This window comes from Myxine glutinosa, chromosome 13 (assembly GCF_964187855.1).
Source record: "Myxine glutinosa chromosome 13, kmMyxGlut1.1, whole genome shotgun sequence".
Taxonomy (NCBI): Eukaryota; Metazoa; Chordata; class Myxini; order Myxiniformes; family Myxinidae; genus Myxine; species Myxine glutinosa.
Window position 1 is genome coordinate 91,184,769 of NC_136273.1, and position 22,105 is coordinate 91,206,873.

General features: G+C 43.3%; 1 protein-coding gene across 2 annotated transcripts in view; it reads left to right on the forward strand.

The window, feature by feature from the left end:
* Positions 1-22,105, forward strand: part of LOC137439119 (PHD finger protein 3) — a 156,614-nt gene that overhangs the window by 76,672 nt on the left and 57,837 nt on the right. Inside the window, exons 1-4 of one of the 2 annotated variants that reach the window (XM_068134832.2) lie at positions 5,889-6,201; positions 15,955-16,106; positions 18,234-18,412; positions 20,270-20,428. In XM_068134832.2, the coding sequence (XP_067990933.1) occupies positions 6,125-6,201; positions 15,955-16,106; positions 18,234-18,412; positions 20,270-20,428 (567 nt within the window). In that variant the 5' untranslated portion in view covers positions 5,889-6,124. Of the gene's footprint in view, positions 1-5,888; positions 6,202-15,954; positions 16,107-18,233; positions 18,413-20,269; positions 20,429-22,105 lie in introns of those variants that run through there. The other variant, XM_068134831.2, reaches the window with a different exon arrangement.

Sequence of the window (22,105 nt, forward strand, 5' to 3'; positions counted from 1 at the left end):
AAAAATGGGCACGGCAGGGCGGCCATATTGAAAAATCAATTTTTGTCAATCTGGTACTTCCTAATGTAGCCAGAAGGCTGAAACTTGGTGTGTAGACAGTATGTAATAAACCTCAACACATATATTACCGGTTTTGACGATGTCCGATAAATGACCTCGTCGTGACCTATGACATGACTTGCCCCATAAACATCAGTTTGGACGACGTCCAAGCGTTTGTGGTTCTCTTATGCATATTCTAACCATATTGATATAGACCAGTTGAGTTCAGGTTCCCTGGAACCTCTAGTTTTGCTTATGTGTCCATCTTGTCCACCCTTTGCGTTTTTCCTTACTCCTCATCATTGCCTGCATCCCTTGTTTGTTCGTCTTTGTCCATTTTATCCCTCCGCCCTGCTGTTGGAACGTCCCCTTTCTCCTGATGTTGCCTTTGTTATATTATGTCCTGATTTGTTGTGGCATAGCTCTTCCACGAGCATAGACCATGTAGAGTAAGAAATCCCACCCCATTCAAACAATGCCCCCACATTCGTGTATTTGACATTCGTGGCTTTTTCTAGGAATCTTTTCACCTCGAATGTCGTGGTCCGACTGTACTTTATAGAGGTACCTGGTTTAAAAAGAAAATGTGTACTACTGGCTACCACTAGGTGGCGCCTGTAGCCTACGTTAGCACATTGTGTGCACACAGACAAACAAATGGCCCCAAATGCAATACCCTTTCGCGAAGGTAACAAGAACACTATTCGGCATTGGATATATTAACATGGTATATCAGATTTGAATCTGAGATCCCAGTCAGCACCAGTGGCCATGCACTACACAGGAGAACCAAACAGTACTCACAATGGATGACTCAGCCTGTCATCCTTTTGAGATCAGCAAAATGAGCACCAGCTTACTGGCAACGGGGCACTGCATCAGCTGCGCTTCCAGAAATGATGTAAACAGCAGCCACAGGCTGCCTATTGAACAATAACGCTTTATTACTATGAAAATATATAAATAGTTAAACAAAATGGTAACAGCACTGATTAACTTTGTTATCCATTGTATGAAAATGTCGTCCAATACTTGAATTGTAATTTATTACACAAGGGTCGAGGCTCATGGAGGAGCTAAACACAGCATAGTTAGAGACGACGAACTGGTGTGGGGTGGAGGGGCAGACATAGTCGTGGCCAAAAATATTGCCACCCTTGCACTTTTGGCAAATAACTCACAATTTTCTCGAAAAATGAGTTGAAATTGACAAAAGTATTTGGTCTCCACAATTTTTAATTTCACTGTTAATATTACAGAACCTTTGTTTTTGATTCAGAACTTAATATATCCTTTTAAATCAGAAAATAAAAAGAAATGCCAGTGACAAAATTATTGACACCCTCGACTTAATATTTGGTAGCAAAGCATTTGGACAAAATAACTACAGTCAAGCACTTCCTATAGCCATGAATGAGCTTCCTACACCTCTCTACTGGCGTGCTGGCCCACTCTTCTTGTGCAAACTGCTCCAGCTCTCCCAGATTTTAAGGGAGCCTTCTCCCAACTGCTGTTTTCAGATCTTCCCAGAGGTGTTCAATGGGATTTAGATCTGGACTCATTGCTGGCCACTTCAGAACAGTCCAGCCTTTTGTCTTGAACCATTCCTGGGTACTTTTTGAAGTGTGTTTGGGGTCATTGTCCTGCTGCAACACCCATGACCTTCGACCGATACCCAGCTTTCTAACACTGGGTTGAACATTGTGCTCCAAAATGCCTTGGTAATCTCCTGATTTCATGATGCCATGCACACATTCAAGGTACCAAGTGCCAGAGGCAGCACAGCAACCCCAAAACATCACTGAACCTCCTCCATGTTTGACTGTGGGGAAGGTGTTCTTTTCTTTAAAGACTTCATTTTGTTTTCTGTAAACATAGAAATGATGTGCTTTACCAAAAAGTTCTAATTTGGTCCAATCTGTCCACAGGACATTCTTCCAGAAGGATTTTGGTTTGTTCAGGTGTGTTTGGAAAAGTCCAGTCGGGCTTTCTTATGTCTCTCTTAGCAGTGGGGTCCTTCTGGGTCTCCTTCCATAGAACCCACTTTCATTGAGTTGGCGATGGATTGTGTGAGTTGAAACTGTTGTACCTTGTGTCTGAAGGTCAGCTTGAATCTGTTTGGCAGTTAATCGAGGCGCTTTCTCCATCATTCGAACAAACCTACGCTGCAATCTTCGATCAAGTTTTCTCTTGCGCCCACTTACAGGGAGATTGGCTCCAGTGCCATGGGCCTTAAACTTCCTGATAACATTGCGTACGGTGGACACAGGAATATCAAGGTCTCTGGAGATGGACTTGTAGCCTTGATATTGTCCATGCTTGGCTACAATCTTGTGTCTGACCTCCTCAGACAATTCTCTGGTTTTCTTTCTTTTCTCCATGCTCATTGTGTAACACTGTGACACAAAACAGCAGAATGACTCCTTTTCTTTATTTAAACTGGTTGAATGAGTGATTTTTAATATTGCAGGCACCTGCAAATCACCACAGGTGAGTTCAATTCCAAAGTAAAGGAGAATCACCTGCTTGAAATCTAATTATTTATAACAATTTCTAAAAGGTGCCAATAATATTGTCCGGGCCATTTTCAGATTTCTGTGTGGAATAAGCTAAGATTAAGTAATTTTTTCGGCTTTTTATCGTATTTGTTCCACTGAAAACCAAATAAATACACATGTGGACACCAAAATATTTTTTATTTCAACAATTTTCTGGAAGAAATGGTGTATTATTTGAAAAAAGTGCAAGGGTGCCAATATTTTTGGCCACGACTGTGGGTAAGGACGAAGGTAGAAGTTTGTGTGTGTGTGTGTGTGTGTGTGTGTGTGTGTGTGTGTGTGTGTGTGTGTGTGTGTGTGTGTGTGTGTGTGTGTGTGTGTTAGTTACACAAAATGAAAGGTGAGGCAGGGCATAACCCAGCTGAACCCCTGATGACGAACCATCCTCATAGGATATGTGTTCCTTGACAAGGTAATGCTGTAGTTAACTCAGATATCCTAGCTACAGGAGGTGACCAATCTCGGTTAACCAATGGGTAACACGTATCTGAATGCAAAGTGCATAAATGTGGGATTTGCAATTGCAAAACTTTTCCTGGTTGCTTTTTGCAAAACAATTGTAAAATTTTGCAAAAATAAACAATTGCAAAAAAAAGGGATTTGCAATCTTTAGATTAATTGATGATTTATTGGCATTTAATGATGTTTGTACAGTATTTAAATACAGCTGGCAGTGATGACCGGCTTCCTCCGCCTTCTCGCTTTGATACAGCCCCGCTTTCATTGTACACGCTTTGATACAATTCAAAAAAAAAGTGCTAAAAAACTTCCACTTTGACATGATGGGCTGATGGGGTCTGTTTGGCAGTTAATTGAGGCGCTTTCTCCACCATTCGAACAAACCTACGCTGCAATCTTCGATCAAGTTTTCTCTTGCGCCCACGTCCAGGGAGATTGGCTCCTACCGGGATTCAAAGGATCGACTGGGATTCAAAGGAGATTGGCTCCTTTGAATCCCGGTCGATCGTTGAATTGATGATTTATTGGCAATTAATGATGAGTTTGTACAGTATTTAAATACAGCTGGCAGTGATGACCGGTTTCCTCTGCCTTCTCGCTTTGATACAGCCCCGCTTTCATTGTACACGCTTTGATACAATTCAAAAAAAAAAGTGCTAAAAACCTCCACTTTGACATGATGGGGTATTATGTGTAGATCAGTGACAAAAATCTCAATTCAATCCATTTTAAATTCAGGCTGAAACACAAGAAAAAGTGAAAAAAGTCAAGGGATGTGAATACTTTCGGAAGACACTGAATGCGAACACATCACTGAACTTATCTATAGATTAAAACAGCTGGTCAGACGTTTACTTGAAGTACTACCGTACTTCATGTAAGTCTGGTGTTTGCTTAGCGGTTTGGGTGCCGGCTTGGGATCCTAGGATCCTGAGTTTGAATCCCGGTCGATCGTTGAATTAATGCCAGGGGGGTTGACTCAGCCTGTCATCCTTCCGAGGTCAGCAAATTGAGTACCCACTCACTGGTAATTGCGGCACTGCATCAGCGGCATAAACGCGCTTCCAGAGAAATGATGCAACCAGCAGCCACAGTTTGCATACGAAACAACAACAACAACCGTACTTCATAATTTCATTTCAGATGAAAACTACAACCACACTCAGTAGAGCACATTCCTCTGCCAAGCTGAACGGTTTACATATTTTATCCCACTGAAAGGCCACATCTGCATCCGAACCTTAACCAAAGTCGAAGCAATTTTTTCTTGTCACTTCCCCGACTCGTTCACTGTTCGATTCCGACCACAACATTTTGAGATTTCGTGCTATACTGCATATAGTTTTTGGCCAAATCTCTTAAACAGCACTGAACTTATCAATAGATTAAAACAACCTGTTCGACGTTTATTATTCCACAGCTGTACTTGAATTCTGAATGAATGAATGAATGATCGTTTTAAGGCCATTTTCCCCGCTAGAGCGGGGGTTAGCCTTGCGGGCCCCATGACAATCATGGTTCCCTGTTTGAGGCAATGTTTTTATGGCCGGATGCCCTTCCTGACGCCAACCCTTGGTCACGCTCTTACGATGCGCAGGGATACGGTGTACCTATTCTAAACCGGGGTACACACCGTGATCATTCATCCCAGCAAGCTGGTACTCAAATACTGGTGTACTTGAATACTGGTGTTGCTAATTGTTTGATGGCTTTGATTTGGTTTCTTCGGGTGACATGGTTTCATGATCGGCCTCGTTCTTCACAGGTATTCTTTGGTAATTCTTTTGCGTCTTTTTGTGACATATTTGATGCCCCAATTATACTCTGAGGTATTTGTATGATGCTTCGTTGTGTTGTTGTATTTGTGTCGACGTTTATGTGAAGTCCGTTTTTATTGGTGTACATTGTACGAATGTGCACTTGGCACATTTATCTCGGCCAAATTCCATTTGAATGTCGTCAGAGTACCGCTTCACGCAATTTTTTTGTTCTTTGGCAGGAAAAGTTTTAGATCATTGCGGAATGTAAAATTAAACCACTTATGAAATCTATTGATCGAACAAGCAGTATCCCAAAAGACGTGTTCAAAACTTATGAACGTCTTATGAAGTCAATCGTATTTAAAATCCCACTAGCTGTTGGATAAAGAAAGCAGATGCAAAGCCATTACAGGTGCTGCTTGAGCTACACATATAAAGCTTTTTTTTTTTTTAACTGAAATGTCTCTTTAATCAATATAGTAGAACTTACTAGATATGTATTTTGTATATAAAGCCTGAATTAAATAAATACGTTAGAAGGACACTTTATTAAATAAATGCTCCTGGTGCCAGGGAGTCTGGGATCGGTCAGAATGTTAGACTGTTAACGATAAGCAGACCTTGAGAGTAGCTTTGTTTTCGGCCGGCATCTGAACATGTTCTCAAAATGAATCTTGTAACCTCTTGCCCATTTCGCCGGTCAGAGCTGCCTTCCAGGCACCCTAATGAGATAAACTTACACGGTACTACTCCCCAGACAACTTCTCATCATCTTAATCCTTGAGTTCACCAGGACACCCAATCTCCGCGGGGCGTATCTCTCTCTCTCTCTCTGCATTCTTATCATTTTGTGATTGTCAACCTATTCCTGATAACAGGATAACCCTTATTACCAATTCATCGCACCACAGTCTATCATTGTATGTATGTCATCTTGACCCTGAGCCTCTCCAGTCTCCTTTCCCTCCCTCTCCACTTTCTCCTTTGAGTATCCCCGAATCTCTGATCCCCCACCTTGTTCCTTTCTCTCCTTTTCTTTTATAAAGCCGTGTACAGAGGCTGGAAATTCAGAGATGCTTCGCTGTGTACTGTTGTTCATGCCTGTGTATTTGCTTTCTTTTTCTTTTTCTGTAACCAAGTCGAACTAGTCTTGCCGAGTATTAAACCTTCATCAATTAACCACGAGAGGACATTGAATTTTTCCTCCACATCATCCATGTATAGTAGATGTCACCTTTCTTGTCTTTGTGGATGTTCTTTTATTTGATGTCAGGGTGTACGCATGATCATTAATGAGGTTGCCCAATGGGTCCAGGCTCAGGCAAAACAGGAGGGGCGAAATGCTATCATCCTGGAAGATACCGGCCATATCTTCACTTCCGGTATTTTGATCTTTCTTTCCGAGTGCTGCAATATCAATGTGGTGTTCCAGAGCTCCGTTGTTTTCTCAATCAGTTTGATTAGTTGGGCGTTGATCTTGTATACTTGCATGCAATTTACATCCATGGATATGGAGCACTATGATAAGATTTTTTTGTAATCTGTCCAGGATGTGGACAAATTGTTTTTTTTCGTTTTACAGTTTTTGAGTATGGCCTTTTTTAGTAATAGGTTCCGTAGCATCCTCTCTTTCATCCCTTCCGTTCTGCCTCTAGGCCTCCTTGTTGTGTTAGGTGATGGTATATTATTTCTGTGATTATTCCCACCAGAAGTTTGTATGTTGTTGGTGGACATGTTATTGGTCTATACTTGTGGAGGTAGTTGGTTTTCTTCAGATTTTGAGATGTGGAAGGTGTTGCCTACTGTGAGCCACTCATCCATTACCTCCTTCCTTTGGATAAGATTGTTGAAAGCTCAGGTGTAGTGATTGTGGCGAGCATGTAGCTGCTTTAGCCAGAAGTTTGGAATACCATCTGGGCCTGGGATTTTAAAGTTTGGCATTTTTGCTTGTTTTTTCTTTTTTATTTTTCTTCATCAAATATTACTGGTGAGTATTTCCTTCAGATATTCCTTTTTTCTTCCAGGTTTTGGATCCAATCTGCCTATATGTGTTGTTCTTTTGAGTCCTCATGTATTCCTTTCCAGAAATTTTCATGTTTATATTTCTCGGGAGATGGGAGGGGGGATTTGACGAGTTTTGCTTTGCTTTCTCCCTCTGTTGACTGTGTCGTAGTTTTTTTAGAATCATTTTCTGATTTGCTATCATTTTCATTTTGACTTTGTTTTCAGCAGCCATAGCCTCTGTCTTTATTTATAATATTGTATGTTTTTTTTTTCGTTTTTGGATTCTCGTCTTTAGCTTTGGGCTTCGATTTTCCACTAATGAATTGTTGTATTTGTCCCTTTTCCTTTCTCAGTTGCTCCCTTTGTGTTTCTGGGCTCAGTTTCCATGGTGGTCCCTCGTCTCTGTCTGTATGGGCTGGTTTTCTCTCCTTGCAGTGTTGTTTTCTTGTTATTTTTTTTTTCTTGCATGAGCGGTGCCGCTGCAAAGCTCACGATGTTGAGTTCCTTTAAGGGGGATGATTTTGGTACCAATCTCTTGAGTGCTTTGTCGGTTCTCCTAACTCGTATTTTTGTCCGTTTGTTGTTTTCTATCTTGTATAGTTATGCTTTCTCTGAATGTTGTCAATCTCATCTCCACTATTTTATTTGCCAGTTCTTCTTCCAGTTTTCACTGTTTGTGATCATCCTCATCCTCCTCTCCTCCACCCCTCTGTTCCTCTCCGTCCTTCTGCCAGTTATTATCTGCCTTTCTCGTTTTCATGAGTTTTGGGGCATTCCACCAATTTTTCACAGAGTTATGCCCTTTTTGTACAAAGAAAATATCACTTCATTGGGACCAGTAGGGGGCATGTATTGCAAAGCAATTCTCCCTTTTATTTTATTTCTATTTAGGAATTCATACGAGGTTGACATACCTTTTCGAATTTGTGGTATGGCACCATTTTTGCTCTGGTGGCTAATCTCATCTTCTTCAGATGGGTCATGGATTTCCTGCCACCCCCACTGTTCATATCTTGAATAGACTTTACAATGGAGAATGGCGCCCTCCTCTGTGCTCCAACACTCTTTGTTTTGGTTCCTCTTGTTGTTTTCTTGTTTGTTTTTTCTTGTATGAGCAGTGCCACTTTTTTCCATTAGCGATGGTAGAGGTTCTTGTTTTAGGTGAGGGAACTGTGTTTTGAGGTTTACAATTTAAATAAAGTTGAATATGGGATGTTGTGAAATTAACATCATTTACAGCCATCCTTTAAATTATTTATATTTAAGTTTAGGAACAACCGATACTGTAAAATTAATTAAATGCATTTTTCAATAAGAATTGAAAAAGAGAAATAAGAATTGCAAATCATAAGAGATTGAATTGTGTGCGTGTGTGTCGAAGGCACCAGACCCCCCCCCCCCCCCCCCCCCCAACAGGAATAATTACCTTGAACTCGGACAATTGCAAGAGATTTATTAGAGACACATGCCTGGAAGAAGTTGATTGGCATATACAGTCACGTGAAAAAGTAAGTACACCCCATGTAAAGTTTTGACACTTTCAACATATTTCAACATACAGATATTTGATCTTCATTTCAACAATATTGATAGATAAAGGTGATATAATATAACAAATATCATGAAACATTTACATTTTGTAGTCCATTGTATAATTTAAATAAACATAAATGCAAATTTCGCATGTGGAAAAAGTAAGTACACCCCTACATTTATCACTACTTCAAATACCTAAAATTAGAATCAGGTGCACCAGCTCAGGTGCAAATGATTAGAACATCGTCAGAGAGGATCATGGAGGAACCTGTCTTATTTAAACCTCAGACATTTAGTTTGGTTTGCTCTTTGTTATTGAAGTGTGCGGCGTCACCATGCCTAGATCAGAAGAGCTCTCTCTCTGAGGCCTTCAGAAAGAAGGTTATAGATGCCTACGAGTCTGGGAAGGGATTTAAAAAGATCTCCAAACAATTTTAAATCAATCATTCGACTGTCCGGAAGATCATCTACAAGTGTAGAAGATTCCAAACAACTGCCAACTTGTTCAGGCCAGTCCGCCCCAGCAAGTTCAGCCCGAGAGCAGACTGCAAGATGCTGAAAGAAGTCTCTAGGAACCCCAGAATGTCATCACGGGACCTACAGGTAGCTCTTGCCACTGTTGATGTCAAAGTGCACTAGTCTACCATTAGAAAGTGGCTGCACAAATTTCATCTACATGGGAGGTGTGCCAGGAGGAAACCTTTGCTGTCCAGAAAGAACATCAGGGCAAGACTAAAGTTTGCCAATGAACACCAAGGCAAAGACCAGCACTTCTGGAACAATGTGCTCTGGACAGATGAGTCAAAGGAAGAGCTATTTGGCCACAGTACCAGAAGACATGTTTGGCAAAAACCAATGACAGCATTTGACCACAAGAACCTGATACTAACTGTAAAGCATGGTGGTGGAAATATTATGGTTTGGGGCAGCTTTGCTGCATCAGGGCCTGGGCAGCTCACCATCATAGAATCCACTATGAATTCTTCATTGTACCAGAGGGTGCTTGAGGATAATGTGAGGCCATCTGTCGGAAAGTTGAAGCTCAACCGAAGGTGGACCTTGCAACATGACAATGACCCTAAACATACCAGTAAATCCACCAAGGAATGGCTGAAAAGAAAGAAATGGAGGGTTCTGGAATGGCCAAGTCAAAGCCCGGATCTAAATCCCATCGAGATGTTGTGGGGGGATTTGAAACGAGCTGTGCATGCAAGAAACCCCTCAAACATTGCACAGCTGAAATAATTCTGCATGGAGGAGTGGGGGAAAATTTCTCCCAGTCGATGTCAGAGACTGGTAGACAGTTATAAGAAACGCCTACTTGAGGTTGTTTCTGCCAAAGGGGGCAATACCACCTATTCGAGCCAAGGGTGTACTTACTTTTTCCACATGCGAAATTTGCATTTATGTTTATTTAAATTGTACAATGGACTACAAAATGTAAATGTTTCATGATATTTGTTATATTATATCACCTTTATCTATCAATATTGTTGAAATGAAGATCAAATAGCTGTATGTTGAAATATGTTGAAAAAGTCAAAACTTTACATGGGGTGTACTTACTTTTTCACGTGACTGTAAGCGAGTAACACCAATGTGACTGAAATGTAACATCAATGCTCATCACAGCAACACACACAACCTCTCCAAAAACCACAACCAACCATTGCTTATATACTTTCTCAAAGCACAAAGGAATTCTGAACAACTCGCTGTGCTTTGCCTCACAAGGGATCAACTCTGAGTCAAAGGAAAGTTATTTCCTTCTCCTACACCAAAGTAGACAGGGCAAGATAAGATTCAGTCACACCTCTGCATTAGTTGACATTGCCAAGTTAAATTGCCTTTTTAGGGAGGGACTGTTTACCAAGGTCAGACAAAGGCTGTTCTCTCAAATGTACTAAAAGCCAGATGGCCAGCAATTGCCAGGCAACAGTTTTGGGCTGCCCCGAAAATAGCACACTGGTTTCTTCTGCTTGGACGACTGCTGCCTTTGTCAGGACATTACTGAACATGAAATCCCTGACGTGTGTGTGTGTGTGTGTGTGTGTGTGTGTGTGTGTGTGTGTGTGTGTGTGTGTGTGTGTGCATGCGCGCGCATATATGCACTACATGGCCAAAAGTATGCGGACACCCCTTCTAATTAGTGAATTCGGCTGTTTCAGCCACACCCATTGCTGACAGGTATATATAATCAGGCACACAGCCATGCAATCTCCATAGACAAACATTGGCAGTATAATGGGCCGAACTGAAGAGCTCAGTGACTTTCAACGTGGCACCGTCATAGCATGCCACCTTTCCAACAAGTCAGTTCGTCAAATTTCTGCTCTGCTCGAGCTGCCCCGGTCAACTGTAAGTGCTGTTATTGTGAAGTGGAAACGTCTTGGAGCAACAACAGCTCAGCCACAAAGTGGTAGGCCACACAAGCTCACAGAACGGGACCGCTGAGTGCTGAAACTCGTAGCAAGTAAAAATCGTCTGTCCTCAGTTGCAACAATTACTACCGAGTTCCAAACTGCCTCTGCAAGCAACGTCAGCACAACAACTGTTCATCGGGAGCTTCATGAAATGGGTTTCCATGGCGGAGCAGCCACACACGAGCCTAAGATCACTATGCGCAATGCCAAGCGTCGGCTGGAGTGGTGTAAAGCTCGCCGCCATTGGACTCTGGAGCAGTGGAAATGCATTCTCTGGAGTGATGAATCATGCTTCACCATCTGGCAGTCCGACTGACGAATCTGGGTTTGGTGGATGCCAGGAGAACGCTACCTGCCCGAATGCGTAGTGCCAACTGTAAAATTTGGTAGAGGAGGAATAATGGTCTGGGGCTGTTTTTCATGGTTCAGGCTAGGCCCCTTAGTTCCAGTGAAGGGAAATCCTAACGCTACAGCATATAATGACATTACAGACGATTGTGTGCTTCCAACTTTGTGGCAACAGTTTGGGGAAGGCCCTTTCCTCTTTCAGATTTCAGAATCAGATTATTAGCTGTGATGCCTGTGAATGTCACAAGGAGAGATGGCTATTTGTTTATTGCACTCTTTATGCTGGGTTAAGTTTATGCTTGCACTGTTTATCCTGCCTTTGTAAAAGAAAACTTTTCTTGGGGTAAAGTTTTCTTCTTTAAGGGGGGGAGGTGTTACGGTTTGTGACCTTTTTCTTCTTCCTTCCCCCACATCCCCCTGTGAGTTTGACCAAGTGGTTTGGTCCATGTGTATAAAGCCTATGATTGGCTGTGGGGTGGGGGAGTGGCCAGGAAGGTGATTCAGTGGAGTGAGTGGCCATTTTGGAGGAGGGCTTATGGCAGAGTGCTTTTTCGGGGGTTGTCGAGTGTCCAGCTGCAATCTCTCCACCTGAAGGGTGACGTTGATCGAACTCTGGCTGCCTACCACTGGGGCCTGCCTTGGGGCCTACTCATGGACTTGCCTACTCCTACCCTCTCATGCTGGGCCTGCCTTGGGGCCTACTCTTGCACCTGCCTACTCTTGCACCTGCCTACTCTTGCACCTGCCTACTCTTGGACTGGCCTACCCTTGGACCTGCCTACTCTTGGACCGGCCTACTCTTGGACCGGCCTACTCCTGGACCGGCCTACTCTTGGACCGGCCTACTCCTGGACCGGCCTACTCTTGGACCGGCCTACTCTTGGACCGGCCTACTCTTGGACCGGCCTACTCTTGGACCGGCCTACTCTTGGACCGGCCTACTCTTGGACCGGCCTACTCTTGGACCGGCCTACTCTTGGACCGGCCTACTCTTGGACCGGCCTACTCCGACTTCATATTAATGCCCATGATTTTGGAATGAGATGTTCGACGAGCACATATGGGTGTGATGTTCGGGTGTCCACATACCTTTGGCCAGTGTGTGTGTGTGTGTGTGTGTGTGTGTGTGTGTGTGTGTGTGTGTGTGTGTGTGTGTGTGTGTGTGTGTGTGTGTGTGTGTGTGTGTGTGCGTGCGCGTGTGTGTGTGCATGTGCGTGCATGCATATATTATGTATGTATGTACTCTTGTGGATATGCGTGGGTGAGAGCATGAGGTAGTGATGGCCAGCACATTTGAAAGATTGAAGTGACAACTAGACTATGGATATGGAGACGATTTCACAATTGGGAGAATAAGGCGACGAATGAATGCAGGTAGTCCAAGAACCGAGACTTGGGGCAGGTGAGCTTTTTTGGAATTTATTTTTACATTTGGGTGTTTCGGGGTTAATAAAGAGCCTTTTTAGCAAGTGTATGTTTCATATGGAATGATGGCATTGAATCTCGGTATGCAGTATTTGACTCATTGCAGGATGTTTGGATTTCACGAAGCTTTCAAGTAGATGCCAAGGGTATTTAAAATCACTTCTTTGGTAATTTATAAAATTAAAAAATCCTTTATGTAAAAGGTTTTGATGATTTATATTGCATTTAATGGCTCACAGGCCCTGCACCCTTTCCCTCTCCCCCAAATTCACAATTGCACGAGGTAATGGACCATTCGACCTTCATGTGTTGTAATGTTAAAAATAAATACCGTCATGTACATGTGTTTACCAATTACTGTTGTCGAGTCTTTTTTTGTATACAAAGTCGAGGTTCATGGAAGAGCTAGAACACAACGCATGGGGAACATAACAGAACAAGAGGGACACAGTTGAAAGGGGGAAACACACCGACAACAGGGTAGAGGGCCATTTGGGGGATGAGATCAAAGAGAGTGGGATACACAAGGGGTGAACATCCCAAACACAAGTTCACACACAGCAAGGAGCGGAAGGAAAAACCGGGATGAAACAGAAATGAAACAAAAATGAAAAGAGGGGTATGGTAGAGGGAGAGTAATAGTAAAGCGCAATAACCTGGAAAGGAAGGGATGTGCTTGGAGAGGGTTAATGAGGTTAGAAAAGATGATGAGTATGGTCTTCCTTGCATATCTTCCTATTTGTTGAGGATGCCAGGTATTTCACGATCATGACTCACCCCACTTTCTCTTTTGAGTTTGTCCTGTTATATACATTAACAAGACCAGCTAATACCCACAGAAACTGATCACCCTCAGTCATCTATCTGCTGCTTCCAATGTCAACACCCCCTGGGAATTCCATGAAAGCCTGCTCTCCCTCATAGACAGATTTATGTCATCTCGTCTGCAGTTATCAAATACCCGTCCTCTTGCCTGTGGTACACTGAATCCTGTGATGAGGCAGTTCCCTTCAAACGACTTGCCTTCTCGTGGAATGCAAACCTGACTGATGGAAATCTCAAGTCATTTTGTAAAGCCTGCAACAAGTGTGTGTCCACTCTCACGAAAGACAGAAAACAGATCTTGCCAACCTCAAGGTTGAACTTTCAAACCTGTTTCCTTCCTCAAAAACCTCGTGGCACCTTGACAAGTTTTTTTCTGTTGAATGTCCCCTCCATCCATTGCTTTAAATCAAGTGGAACCACAGCCGACTGAATGTCTCAATTCTGCATTTGCTTACAAATCTCCTGTACCCCACCCCTCGATCCCTGTACCTACACACTTGTACCCAACTGCTCTGGACACGGTGCCTGCGACAGACCCAGACAGCATCAGTGCTTGTGTCCTAAAAACATGCTCTGCCGCTTTTCCATGTCCTATTTCTGTCCTAATTACCCTATGATTAACCATAGGTAACCTTCCATCGACTTGCAACTCAGCCAACATTACCGCTTTACATAAAAAGGTGCAAAAACAGATCCTTTTAACAATAGACCTATTTACTTACTTCCGATTATAAGCAAAGTTATGGAATTCATCGTCGCAGTTGACATCAAATATCTTTTTTTCTCTAACAGCATGATCTCAGATGACCGGTTTAGTTTCCAAAACGCGGTCCCTCCACCCTGGACGTGATACTTCTTTTTTCCCAATAATGGATGGAGGCCATGAATCTCGCAAAAATGATCAGGGCCGACTCTCTGGATATATCTCGAGCATTTGACACCCCACCTCGCTCTCTAAACTCTCAGCCTATGGCATCCAAAGCTACTTCCTGACATGGCTTTCAGACTTTCTCCACTCTTGCAATCAACGTGTGACTCTCAACCGGATCCTCTCTTCTCTTCTCCCTGTTGCGGCTGAAATGGTCCAAAGTTCCTCTTGATCTTTCTGATTATCTGGAAAATCCTCCATTTATTTTCGCTGATGACTACACTCTCTGCCAAAGCATCCTTTATCCTTGAGATAGGCATCCGCAGACTCTTTCCCTCTGAATACCTCATTAGAAGCAGGAGCTGGTCTAACAATTGGACTGTCTTTCAATCCTGACAAACCTCACATTTTCATTTATTTCTCCGAAAGTACCGTCTGGCAAACCCTCCCATCGACTTCCTCGTCCAAACCTCTTGAAGAAGTTCAAACTTTTGGAACTTGTGTTCAGCCACGGCCTCTCTTAGGCAAATCAGGTACCGCATCCATGTTCGCCTTTAAAAACAGTCGTTGATTGGGCATCTTCCTTCGTGCCAAGCCTTTCCTTGGCAAATCCGAACTAATAGCAATGTACAAGGCCTTCACTTGCAGCTCAGTGGAGTAGTGCTGTCCTCTTTGGGGTGGCATCCTTGCCTCCGATCGTTTGCATCTTTATTCCATGGAGACTAAGGCCCTCAAAATCCTTGGAATCTCCCGTGATCAAGCTGACTCTCTAGGCCTGTAACCTCTGCATCACAGATGGGTCAATGGCCACTCTGTCTTCTACCAGCTCCTTTGTGGTCTCGCAGCCTCTGCCCATTCCATGCTCTTTAGTCCTCGGTTTCTCTATTCGATCAGCTGGTAATCCACTCATAGTGAAACTTTCACAATCCAGATCCACTGTTCACCTCCACGCATTTGTTCACCTTTTCTCGCACATGTTGAACCAACATCTTCAGTCTGTTCAATTTCATTCTTCCCTCAGGACTTCAGGGTGACTGTTCACCATCTTTTCTGCTTTCATTGCACCTCCCAAAGTACACTCTTTCCTTTCCAGGTCATTGTGTTTTCTCACGTCTCCATCCACCCACCTTTCCATTTTTTTGTGGTTCATTTGCTCTTTCATCTTCAATTTTCTCTTCCTCTCCTTCCAACCCCCTTCTTGCTGTGTTTGAGCTTGAATTCAGCTTGTTCATTCACTTTGTCCTTATCTCCCCCCATGCCGTTATTCTTCCCTTCACCCATTCTTCCTCCAAGTGTCCTTCTCTTCTACCAGCTGGTGGTGTTTCCCTGTTTTCCACGTTTTTCTTTTTGCTCTGTTATGTTCTGCTCCTTTCTGTGTTCAAGCTCTTCCATAAGCATCGACTTCTGGAACTAACCTTCACCCACAACCTCTCTTGGGCAATCTCTCACCCCCACATTATTTTTTCTACATTTGTGTTTTGGTAATCCTCTTAGGTTTTTGTTGCTGAAAGTTAAAATATATTGATGTCTGGTGTGTGCCACATTTTATTTTTTCCTATTCACATACTTTTGTATGGTGCAGTAAAAGCACATACTTTGTCAGAAGCCAGAATTTAAACTTCTAGATTGATACCACTTACTCGATTACGTCCATGTTGCTGTGTTTTGTGTGAGTCATCAGTGCCATTGTATGTCCTTGCTCCCAGGTTCATGATCTGCTGTGATCGATGTGAAGACTGGTTCCATGGTGACTGCGTTGGCATCTCGGTGGCTCGTGGCAGGCAGATGGAAAAGCACGGCGAGGATTACATCTGTCCCAACTGCATCTCAAAGGAGGAACAAGCCCCCGCAGCCGCTGGTACATTGTGGGGTCAAAATCTCCGCCATCCGAAATATGTGGGTCGTGAACAGGTTAATTAATATTCTTTTTTCTACCCATGGGCTAAAGATGTCGTGTGATTGCAAGGACTTTTAAAATGTTAAAATGAACGTGCTATCATAAATAGTTGTAATTGTTCTGCTGGTGGTTGAAGAAGTGCAGGAATTGTCAGTCAGTGAAAACACTTGTTGTGCTTGTTGCACACCATTAACATATGTTTGTTATAAGCGAGCAAATGAATGATCGTTTTAAGGCCATTTTCCCCGCTAGAGCGGGGGTTAGCCTTGCGGGCCCCATGACAATCATGGTTCCCTGTTTGAGGCAATGTTTTTATGGCCGGATGCCCTTCCTGACACCAACCCTTAGTCGCCTCTCACGATGTGCAGGGATACGGTGTACCTATTCTAAACCGGGGTACACACCGGGATCATTCATCCCAGCAAGCTGGTACTCAATTTGCCGACCTCGGAAGGATGACAGGCTGAGTCAACCCCCCTGGTGTTAATTTAGCGATCGACCGGGATTCGAACCCAGGATCCTAGGATCCCAAGCCTAACCGCTAAGCCAACACCAGGCACCCTAACCGCTAAGCCAACACCAGGCTTTAGAAGCGAGCAAATATGGTCGTGTATTCTTCTGAACAGTTAATTAGTTCCAGATCGCTGTGTTATTTGCCGAATGTCATTGATCTATGGGAGATGCTGCCATATCCTCCACTCAAACATAGGGGCAATACCCCTGGTGCTCACCTGGTAGAATAAACACTATGCTGCACTGACTAAAGGTATTTTAAACCAATTTCAATGTTTGCTCGAAGACAGGGCAGCATGTAGCATCATACTAACATAATGATAAGACTTTAAACAAACAAACCAAAAAAATACCTATTTTGGGGGGGAATCCCCAAAACGGAGTTTCGGACAGAGTGCAATGGCCCTACCGCCCCGTGTACCTCCTCAGACCCCAATTTTTTCAATGCCTTCAACATACATTGGTATATCACGGATGATGAAGGTTGTGGTGAAGTTTCATCAAAATTGTGTGTGTAGGTTCTGCAAAGGAAGCAAATACCTATTTTGGAGGGCAAGCCCCTCCCCCACCCCCCAGACCACCTTAGACCCCAATTTATTTGGGAACAAACTTTGGTACAACACTGGTGATTAAGGTTGTGGTCATGTTTCATCGAAATAGTGTGTAGTTTCAGAGGAAAAAGCAAATTCCTATTTTGGGGGGGTCAAACCTGGATCCACTTTGACCCCCGGTAAAGCCCCTTACAACCCGATTGTTTTACTGCCGTGAACAAAGTTTTATTCACAACACAACAAATATCATTTGTGCCAAATTTGGTCGCAATCCCATCAGCGGTTTGGGAGAAGGAGTTGCAAGTGTTTACTGACGGACTGACGGACGGACGACGCGCCATCGCATAAGCTCCTCTGAACTTCGTTCCAGGTGAGCTAAAATCATGCACACAGTTGCTTAAATGCATTACCTTACTTTAAACAAAACAACTACTAGATATCGAGCATACCTCCACCAGGCTGAACAGTTTATATTTTGTATCCCACTGATAAGCTGGATCTGCATCCGGAACTGAACTAAAATCTAATCGGCTTGTTCTCGTCACCGAACCAACTCATCTACCAAGTTTCGTCCGAATCCGTCCACAACTTTTTGAGACATCGCGCTATATATCGTTCTTGGCACTCTCTCTCAATTGTTAATAATTGCTTGAAGAATTCTATTATCCAGATTCGGATCCTCAGCAAAGTCTAACCAATTCATCCTTGTCACACACACAACATGTCCACCAAGTTTCGGCTGAACCAGCCCATAACTTTACGGGATATCGTGCTCACAGGCAGACAGACAAACGGTAATGAAAACATAGTCTCAGTCCACCTTCGGTGGTGGAAGTAACGACTACTACCGAGGGTATTGTAGATATTCTTGTTTGGAGTTGTGAGGTTGGTTGTATCATGAACTAATGGGCCACCTGAGTGGATGTATTGTTACCTGAGAGCCAGGTTCGGAGCTGGCGTTTTACTACAGGGATGGACTCTTGTAAGGATGTTCTCCGATCTGGCATACCTGTGTTGTGAGCAGGCGTCGCAGCCCCTCTTCTGGCCAACAGTACTGGAGTTCAGGAGACCGAGCCAGGGGAGGTGGTGATTTCACAAGGATCCGTGATTGTGGGAATTGACAACAAAGAAGATATCAAAGGGAAAATTGAGAAAACAAAACCTGAGGAGCAACAGAAGAAAAAGAAGAGATTTATGAACAAGGTTGTTTTATGTTTTTACTTTTTAATGCTTGTTATAATTACTTTATTACTTTAGTTTGCTCTTGTTAATACCTTTTTCATGTAGGTGTTGCTCATTTTTGGCACCTTTAAGGCTGCCGTGCACGAGCCGATGTTTGTGGATGCATACGTAACAACATTGTCAACGACGAATCTTGCACGGCCTTGTTTTGTCAGAGACTGCCACACACTTCACCACGTTGGACAATTGTCGAGGATAACTCATCATAACAGTTAAACATGTTAAACTTTTACGATTGTCGCTGATGCACATGAAAATCTAGTAGATGAACGCTGGCAACTGCCTCACTTTACACGATTATCAAAAACTTTTGCCAACAACCTTGTTGCATTTCGTCGGCTAATGTGCGTTGGCCCTTAGTCGTGAGGTGCAATTTTTAATACCCTAATTTTGGTCCCATATTGGGGTGGGTGAAGTGGTGGCAGCAACTTGTAGGGAAAGATCCACGAAATTGGATTGTGTACCTTCAAAGTCTGTGGACCAGGTGGAAAAGCAATTTTTATGGGGTTCAATCCTCCAACATCATGATTAATTGATTGTGGGAATGCCATAGCAATATAGCGTTTAGAAGCTGGTCTGACTTTACGGGCAAAGAAGAACCGGTATTACTGCATTTCACAAGTGTTGAGTCCAGTCCAAGACATGATTTCTCGCATTTTTGTTGTGCACAAGCAGTTCTTGCCACTTCCAACTTGTCACGTTGACGTGAATTGCACGGCAAATTGCAATCTGAAGCCGTCACATGTCAACGGCTGTCAATGTTTGGTTTGTGCAGAGTACGAGTGGGGAGGTTCTCATAAGAAGCTCCTTCTCGTATAAGGACAAATGTAAAATACTAGAGAGGTACCTGTGCTACACACGGGTGCGATGCCAAAAGCAAACAGACAATGTGGAAAAGGCGAATACTAAACAATGAATCAATAAATTCCATATTCCTGTGCCACCTTCAGTCGAACATCAGGCATGGACAGCCGGTTCGTGAATGACTTGGGCAAAAACTTACTGCAGCTGAATGTTTCTACATGCGGTCAATTACGAAACTGCAAATGGCGAATCTGCAAATGGCGAATCTGCAAATGGCGAATCTGCAAATGGCGAAACTGCAAATGGCGAATCTGCAAATGTCACATGTCGAAACCCTCATGTCATTTCCTCATTCTACTTTAAACTCATTCTCTCTATATTTTCATTCCAAACAGCATCATTCATCATTCCAATCACAAATTAATACTATAGTGTTAATATATCAAAATATAATGTTAAATCACGATTGCATCGAGATAATATTAAACCAGCAAATCATCATCATCATCTCACCTCAAGTTTTTCGGATTGGCAGCAAGATCCGTATCGATCGAATTTCAAAATCATGATGGTATTGAGGATCTAATGAAACCTCCTACTGACCTTACGACAGCTGCTGGGACCCCAAAACATTCCACAGAAGGTTTGTTGGGGCTAGCCCCAAAACTGAGGGAATGGTTTCGGGATGGAAGGACGGACACTCCTGTATTATAACACAGATTTCGGACGGAGTGCTCTCTTTACAAATGGAAAATGAGGTTTTCTTCAAGTGAACTGCTATCGGTAATACTTGCATGCCGGCAATGCAAGCCAAACTGATGGTGAAAATTCAACTGACGTGACATTGCTGGAATGTCGGTGTACATCCAGAACCGGCAACATAGTTGATGTTCTTGATTAGGTATTATATTGGTTCCCGTCTGATTTCAATCATTGTTTTTGCCTTTTGGTGATAGTGGCAGTTACACGTGTCGGAAATATCCTCAAACTCAATTGTGTGCATCATTCCTGCAGTGTGCTGGGACTGGCTGTAACAAAACCGCTGCCCCTGGTTCCGTGTACTGCAGTCAGAGCTGCATCTTGCGGCATGCAGCCTCCACAATGCGTGCCCTGGAACGTGAACATGTGAAGTCCACACCTTCTAACGCAGGCCTTGGTAGCACAATTCCGGTGGTTAGTTCCTGTGCCACGTGCTTGCGCGCATAAAACACCTCTTCCTTTCTGTCCTTTTTTTCTTGTGTACATCGTCAAAGCTAGTATAAGAACTAACACGCAGAACATATAACAAAGGGAGCAGGAGACAAGAGGGGGTGAGAGAGGGAAGCACGGCACCAGAAGGGAACACGGACGTCAGGAGATCTGTTGAAGAGAGAGGGCTGGAGCCGGGTACATGGGATAAACAAGATGGACACTACAGCGACCTCCAGGAAAGAAAACGGGGAAATTGAAGGAGGTGGGTTTTGGGTGGATTAACAGGGGTAGAAAGGATCAAGGTTTTGGATGGGGGAAAATATGAGATGGTGGTGCACAGCTGGTTTTGAAGACCTGGAGGGAAGACTGAAATTGAAGAGAGTGTGGGAGTTTGTTCAAGAGGTGGGGAAAAAGAGGAATGAAAGAGTGAGGTGAGCAGAGAGTCTTGATTTTGGTAGTTTCACCAGAAGGGGGTTGCCGGCAGACCTTGAACGCCCTGTAGAGATATGGACCGGCAGAGGGTGGAGTCATCAGCAAAAAGATAGAGAAGATTTTCTGGAGAGTCGGAGAGATCATTAATGAAGACCAGAAAAAGCACAGGGCCCAGAACACTTCCTTGAGAAACTCCAGCTTGAACAAGAAGGGAGATGAGAGAATTCCATTTAGAGCCACATGTTGACTACGACAGGAACGGAAGTCCGCAAGCCATGTGTTGAGGTTTCCATGGATACCATAGGAGTAGAGTTTTGTGGGCAGGTTGTGGTGCAAGACTGTATCGAAGGCACGGCGTCTTCTTCTTCTTCATCATCTTCTACATAACCCTCAATGATAATTAAATGGCTGTCAAACCTCAACTCTGATTCAGCAATGCTGTCAAGGGAGACAGCTCTGATTTCCTGTTTGGCATCGAGGGCCTCAATCCATTGTTGAGACAGCAGAAGCAGCATGTCCAGAGTAGAGTGACCTGGTCTGAAACCAAATTGATGATCAGAGATCAAGCCATTGGAGAAGAGGAAGGATTTGATATCCGAAGCGATGATTGATTCCATGACCTTGCTGATTATTGGGAGCAGGCTGATTGGTCTGTAGTTGCAAGGATCTGTTTTTGCACATTTTTTGTGTAAAGCAGTAATGTTGGCTGATTTCCAAGCATATGGCAGATGACGTTGAGCAAAAGAGAGGGTGAAGAAAATAGAGAGAGGGTGAGATAGAGCGGCAGAGAAGGATTTTATGACCCGTGAGCTGATGCCGTCTGGTCCAGTTTCAGAATCAGAGTTGAGGTTTGACAGCCACTTAATTATTATTATTGAGGGTTATGTATAAGATGAAGAAGAGGAGAGAAGAGTAAAGCAAAAGCTTGACGAAAAGAATTTTGAGCTGGTTTGTGAATAACTTCATGATCAGAGTGGGAACGCAGAGTGGAAAAGGGCAAAAATGAAGAGAGGCCGGAAGAGGAAGTAGAAGTGGGGGAAGTAGGGTGGTCTGGATAATTAAAAATAAGTATTTTTTTTTTTTAGACACCAAACGGGGGTTATAGTTGGGAGAATTTTAAGTAGAAATAAGGGAACTGGGGAGAAAACAAAAAAGTTGAAGGTAATAGGATGAAAATACAGTAAAGAACACAATTGTGGACTCGAACTAGGAAAATGTAGGAACGAA